We start from the raw sequence: 7300 nt of genomic DNA, 5'->3' as shown, positions 1-7300 counted from the left end.
TGCTGGTTGAAGCAGGTATAGAAAACCAGTGGCGGCTCCAGAGGTTGTTTTTTTTTTTTTTTTTTTGCTGGTGCTATGGGGGAGCTCAAGCTTTCAGTGACGGTGCTGCCGAATTTAGGGATCTTAACTTAATTTCCTACTGTAACACCGGAAATATGTTAGATGCACTTATGTGCACTGCACCATGCACGTAACTGTCATACACATACAGTAAAAGCTCTGCTATTTAAAACATTATTATGCGACACAATACGTACAATATCTAGCCAGAGCGATAAAAGATGAATGGTTCACAAGGCTACTGCTTAAAAAAAAAAACACCATTGACTGTAAACTTTAATGCAAGAATGTCACTGATGGAGCCTCAACAGCAGCAGGAAGCAAAACACACAGCAAGTTTTCATTTCGGCCTCACACACCAAACCCTCCACTGAGAGTGAAATATTTGGGTCAATGTTAATAAACACTGCATAGAGATAACCAGCATTAGGATCTCAACCACCAAATAAGCAATAATAATGCACTCAACATTAGATGTCATAATAAAACAATATGTGGGTTGTAGTGGTTGAGAGCGAAGGTATCAACAGTCTTGTAAATTTGTTTTGCACAAAGTGATCCATGTTATATTACTATAAGTTAAGCGATCACGTTACGCAGCCTGATAACATGTAAAACGTGACAGTGGCCAAATGCTGGTAATAAAGCAAAATATGAACAGGAAGCAGACAGGATGTAGCAATAACTCCCCACAGCCAACTGATGTAAAAAAAAACAAAATGGCTTTCTATACTTCTTCAGTGGCCCTTTCGCAGTCTCACTTTAAGGTGGTGAATAGATTATAAAATGATGCCGAGATAAAAACTAATATTTTATTCATCACTGTCATTTCTTTGTATTGTGTTCTTTTTATTAGCAATATATCAAAACAACAGCACAGCATACGCAGCAAGAACAAAAGTAAAGTCCAAAACAAATGTACATATTAAGAATCAGCACTAAACTTGCTGCAAAAATAGAACAAAACTGCAAATGTTTCTTTCTAATTATTTTTAAACAGTAAGGACGTGATTAATCCCTGCTAATCTTTATTGACACATGGAGTCTCGTGATGACCCCCAAACAGCTGCAGCAAACTCATTAAACTCGCCTTCATTATATTAAACAAGATTAGGAAAAAAAAAAAAAAGGAGAAGGATGGTGCAGCTGAATTGAAATTCAAAATATTCATTAAATCCAAAAGAGGCTGGGAAGCAGCAGCGCTGCGGCCGAGATTAGCAGACCTGGTGATCTGTGATCTGCTTGGGAGAAACTATGCTCGGGGGGCAGCTCCCGGGGGTCGGGGCGTCTGAGCGCCAGCCTGCAGGCGTTCTGCACCTCCTCTAACGGGATCTGGACCTCGCTGGGCCTGGTGAGAACCAGACGATCACGCACCTGGGAGGAGAGAGAGGAATTGCATCAACTGCAAATTGTGTGTGTGCTTACAAAGCTTCAAGTTAAGCAATTACATATTAACATCCCATATATGCACATTTAGTCATGTGTTGTTTTGCACTGTGTTTAGGGCCACACTTGTAGGGAAATGTTTGTTTATTTATTTATATACATTCATATTTTGTTTGTTTTATTATTGTAGATAAATCTTGGTCATTTTAGATGGATACACTAAGTTTGCACTACTTTCTTCTGCACAGATCACTTTCCTGACTAATAATATCACCAGTTATGGTTGAGCCATCCTAAAATGTGCAGAATAAGTTGCCCTGGGTGGTGGTGGTGTGTTGGAGCCTGGATGGTGGTGGTGTGTTGGAGCCTGGATGGTGGTGGTGTGTTGATGCCTGGGTGGTGGTGTGTTGGACTCTGGGTGGTGGTGGTGTGTTGGAGCCTGGATGGCGGTGTGTTGGCCCCCAGCATGTTAAGCTCCAAGCTTTTTTTGCGTGTCCATATTTTGACAGTTTTCACATCTTTCATGCACAAGTCGAAATCCCTGGTTGCATGTGTGAAAATGTGGAAATTAAAATAAAATGAATACATAAATAAATAGTACAGACATCTTTTATGGACATTTATTTCCCCCTCAATTATTTATTACAAATTAATGTGGCTATCTAGTTATAAGAGAGGTTTGTAATATTTAAAGCATTGTTCGGCTCACCCTCTCCACCTCCTCAAACACGCGCAGGAAGTTCCGTCGGAGCACGTCGGCCAACTCGCTCTCTGTCCAGTTTCTCTGCAGGAGTTCCTGGATTAGGGCAGGGTACTTTGACACATCCTCTAATCCCACAGGAAAGCTGTATACAAAGAAGAAAAAAATAATCATAGTTTATGCTTCTACATGACTGGTTTTGCAAATGATTCCCTTTGGATTTGCCTCATGCATCACTTGAATATGTCCTACATTTGATAACCATAATACTAAATCTTTAGCATTTAGTATTATGGTTATCAAATGTAGGACATATTATTTGATGTTTGCTAACAAGGGTTCAGTTAAAAGTTCTAACATTGTGCAGAGAATGTAGTGCGTCAGGTTTCTCTCCTCACATCTGTTAGCAGTACAGAGTTATTGATTTTGAACATTTCTCTGCTGACAGCTGGACAGCGAGACAGCCAAATTGTTGATATTATTATAAAGCAACCAAAAGCAGAAAAATTGATCTGCTTTAACAACAGTCTTTGAAAAACGTTCTCTCGAGAGGCCTTGAGACCACATGCGGCCGACTGCCTCCAGTTTGCTCTCGCTTTGAAAAGTCTCGACTGCAGAAGACAGAAAATCGTATATTTTCTGTTTACAAGCCGCACATGTATTTTCCTTTGCCTTTGAGCTTCCAATCATCTGCACGTGAAAATCTCTCACCCTGTTGCACCTTCAAAGTCTCCTCCGATTCCTATGGACTCAGCTCCAATCACCTGCTTAATGTGATCAAAATGGTCTGTGAAAAGACAGATGGAATAATAAATCACCTGAGATAAAAAAAAAAAAAAGAAAAAAGAAAAGAAATACAAGCTCCAGATTTAATACACGTCTATCAAAGATGGATGCCTCACCGGCCACCCGGGAGACGTTTGCCTCGTCCCTGCAGGAAATGAATTTGCTGTGGAGATTCACCATGATCAACCCCTTGTTGCTTTTCTGCAACACACACACACACACACACACACACACACACACACACACACACACACACACACACACACACACACACACACACACACACACACACACACACACACACACACACACACACACACACACACACACACACACACACGCACGGACGCACGCACACACACACGGTGCCACCGTGAAATCCAGTGTGAGTTAGACAGAATGCAGACTAAAATTCTATTATTTTAAATGAAGCTTTGGTGTCAGCGACAATCTCTATCATTAGACTATTCACCAACGCTCTGATCAGTTGGAATGTGTTCATTAAATTTGGGATAGTTTATCTCTCAAACATCACGCCGCACATTTAAAGGACTGCCAACTGCAACACTTAAATGTACAGATACGTCTGGTTGGGTGGAGAACTGAGCTGTTATCCACCAGTGTGTGTTTGTATTAGTGGTGGGCAGATTGAGCCAAATATCGTTGATATCAATACTCACTTTCGATATGAAATAATACCAGCACAATGAGATCAATACTGAGTTTCACTTTCTCTCCTGTATCCATGCTGCTCCAGCCTGAACACTTTGCCTGAAATAACATGTTGTTCTAGTTTGTTCTGCAGTAATAGTTTTGCACATTTTGTTTATTTAAGAAAAAACTCCAGACATTACAATGCATGGGAGAGAATTGTTTTGTCACTGTTTGTAACAACAGATATTTAAGATATAAAGATAATTAAGTATTTTCTGTTTACCTATAAACTTTTCTGAAATTCTGTTAAGGTAATTAATAAACCAAAGGAAAAATAATCATAAAAACATTTAAATGCTGTGAAAATTCATCCAGATTTTACAATTTGATGATGCATTAGCCTTGACTGTTAAACAGAATCTGCATCGCATTGATATGTGTTATACTGGCTCTGTATTTTTACCAAATCTTGCAGTATCGCACACCACTATTTTGCATCATCCAATGCTGGATCTCATGTGCACGCTGTGCATGCTGGGACTACAAAGAAAATATAGTAAGAGGCAAACGAAGCTGCGCAGATTATATAAAGTGCATAACAATGAAAAAAGCCATCAATGGGAATTTCACAAGAATATACGATGAGAATTTGAAATCCATTATCACATCCATGTTGAAACAGTGATTTGTCAATGGGGGAGGCAGGGGGTATGCAAACAGATCAACAATATGAACATATAGCATCTTCTTTAACTGGAGATATCAATAAAAATTAGCCCAAAAATTAATGAATCATTAACCTGATTGAGGAGATAATTTTTCAATCAAGCAACTAAGCAGGCAATTAATCAGTCGGCGGATTGTTTTCCTCACCAGCTTGTGCAGCAGCCAGTCAGGTACGTTGCGGCTGTGGTTGCAGATAGCGTGGGAAGATGAATGGCTGAAAATAACGGGAGCCTTGGAGTGCCTCAGCACGGCCAGAGCTGTGTCCCAAGAAGTGTGGGAGAGGTCCACAATCATTCCCAGCCGGTTCATTTCCTCCACCACAGCCTCAAAAACACATTCAAAGACCATTTCAGAAGCAATTTACGGTATCTCAATAAGGACGTCACTTCAGCCCGACGGCGGTCGCCAGTATGCCAACACTGGAGCAGGCGACAGCGAGCTGCAGGGAGAGAGCCAGCTGGAGGAGGAGGAGAGCATGATAAAGACGTGTGTGTTTTGACCATGGGAGTTTGAATCAACCTATTTGGAAGCGGTTTCACCGCCTAACAGCATTGTTGTATGTTAGTGTGGCGCAAGGCCTCTCCAGGTTTAAAATATGTGTGTGTGTGTGTGTGTGTGCGTGTGTGGGGGGGGGGGGGGGGGGGGGGGGGGGGGGCAGAGGCGTAACGTTCCTCAGCATGATTGATGACGTGGACTTATCAAACATTCATTTTTGTTATTGAAACTAAATAAAACTGAATTTAATGTAAGTTTGATAAAGATAAACAACAATCCTAAAGAAAAATGTTTCATTGCGAAACCATAAGCCCAACATTTAGATGACATTTTATTAGATAGATATTTGTTGAACGATAAAAACATGGTGAATAGGAGGAAAGTAAACACATTAATAGGATGTATAGAGATGGCTGCTGGTAAATTAACAAATTACACATAAAACTAATAACAGCTGCAGACTTCATACAAGGACTTACTGCATGTTCCAGATTGAAAGCATCTCAAGAGCTCAAGAAGAGTGTGATTTATTGCAGATATTATGAATCCCAGCAGCTGTGAACAATAATATTTTAACGAAGAGGCGACTCCATCAAATGGAGAAGCGACATTCAGTCTGAATGACTGAAAACATTTGGTTGGAGAAATGCTATTTAAAGGACGCGTCAGGCTAGTTTGAGTTATTTGTATTTCTCTCAGAAAGGTTATACTTTTCACTGCACTAACCAACTTTTAGTGATAAAGTCCACATTCTTAAGCCCATCTGCATCTACAAATACTAAACTAATCTGAATATCTGAGTATAAAATATATAAAAAATATACATATTAGACTAGGTACTATCCAGAGAATGAAAGAATACAGAAGGTCTACAAAAAAATGTTGTGGCAAAATGAACAGGTCAAATCCTAAAAGCTGATATTACTGCGGGTTAAACTCACCTTTCCAAAGTCTGTCAGGCTGTCATTCTGTCTTTGAAACACACTGTAAAGGTTTGAGGATGCTTCAGCCCTGCAATGAGAATAAAACACTCATCACGCCTCTTCTACGTCACATACCGGACTCTTCATGCAGCGACATCGTGATGCTTTGAGAGACAATCATTTAATTACTCCTTTTGTATAAACAGACACGGATTAAATGTATTTCTTTCTATCAACTAACTCAACACACACAAAAAAAGGCTCCATATTTACTTTATCTGAAAGCTGGCTTCAAAATACAACAGCACCCAGTGTCAGACAGGATTGATATGATGGTGAATTATCTAAAATCCCAGTTTTTTTTGTTGTTGTTGTTTTTGTTACCAAGGTGTGTTGCAGGTGTGCGTGAGCGCCATGGAGCGGACGCCGAGCTGGTAGAACATGCGCAGAGCTGGAAGGCTGCTGTCAATGGAGTGACCTCCCTCAATACTGACGAGACATCCGATCTTATGCCTCATCTCGGCGTCCTTCAGCTCTGTGATGTCGGACGCAACAAAAACAACAATAACAACATGTACAAGTGTCAGACCAAAGGTCACATCTGGTGTGTAAACCGCTTGAAAAGGTTCTCTGCGATCATGAGATGGTTTGATTTGCAACATGAAGTTAGATCCATCGAACCCTGTGCGGACGTGACCAGCTCGAAGTCCGGATACTCGGTGCACATGCGCCTGACCACATCGATCTGCTCCAGAGTCAGCCTCACGGCGTCCTTCTGCTGGGCCCCACACATCACATAGACCGCAAACGTCTGACAAAAGGACGGCGGGAGACACGTTTTGGGAACTGAAGTGAAATGTCATTGTCTTTTTCAAACACGCAGCAAATGCCGTTATTGGTTCACGGGTTTTTATTTGATCCTATATTAATATTGGGGCCATTTTCATGGCCTACTTGTCTAACTTTACGACATCATTCTGATCAACGTGTTACTTGTTTCAACTGACTTTACTTGCCTTGTATTCTATTTCCTTTCAACAATGTAAAACATTATTATAACAGTTATGCTTGAATTGATCATTTCAAAGCAGTTGAAATGTGTAAAACAGCCTTGTGTCAGCAGTGAGCGCCGTTTAATCTGCGGTACCTGTGTCTGAACGTGTCCTGCCCGGAGGCGGGAGATGTCGGTGGCCACTTTACTGACATTATGAAGGTCAATTTGACTCAGGCGATTGTTGTGAAGGATCCTCAGCTGAAGAGCCAGGTCATTATGACTGACAGGCGGAGCGAGGGGGCAGGAGAGAGAGGGCGACGGGGCGGACGGGAGACAAGAGAGAAGCAATCGGATTTCAATACTCCATTTCTATCAGAGCGGCATCTGTGTAGGCACAACAAGACGCATCATTCACCCATCGATAAGAGGATATCTGGACATCAAGTCGTGGGCTCTGTCCCTCGCCGAGTATCCAGTTATCAAGTGGCACAGAGAGGAAACCAGGAGTGACTGCATCCAGAATCTGCATGAAGCACTCATCATGACAGTTTTCTTAGAGGGCGTGTTCTGAAGAGC

General features: G+C 41.3%; 1 protein-coding gene across 1 annotated transcript; it reads right to left on the bottom strand.

Moving 5' to 3' along the window:
* Positions 1-1230: 1230 nt before the first annotated feature.
* Positions 1231-7274, bottom strand: dpep2 (dipeptidase 2; the record flags this gene model as incomplete). Its single annotated transcript, XM_080520425.1, has 10 exons — positions 7140-7274; positions 6878-7004; positions 6412-6541; positions 6115-6265; positions 5749-5818; positions 4460-4636; positions 3049-3133; positions 2858-2933; positions 2156-2291; positions 1231-1434 (listed from the first exon to the last, which is right to left on the bottom strand). Exons 1-10 carry the CDS (start codon positions 7265-7267, stop codon positions 1231-1233), a joined length of 1284 nt encoding a protein of 427 aa, XP_080376551.1. The 5' UTR covers positions 7268-7274.
* Between the last annotated feature and the right edge of the window lie 26 nt (positions 7275-7300).

Source organism: Blennius ocellaris (genome assembly GCF_963422515.1).
Source record: "Blennius ocellaris genome assembly, chromosome: 1".
NCBI classification, from domain to species: Eukaryota; Metazoa; Chordata; class Actinopteri; order Blenniiformes; family Blenniidae; genus Blennius; species Blennius ocellaris.
Note: the sequence above shows the minus strand (reverse complement) of the source record. Positions and strands in the feature narration are given on the sequence as shown.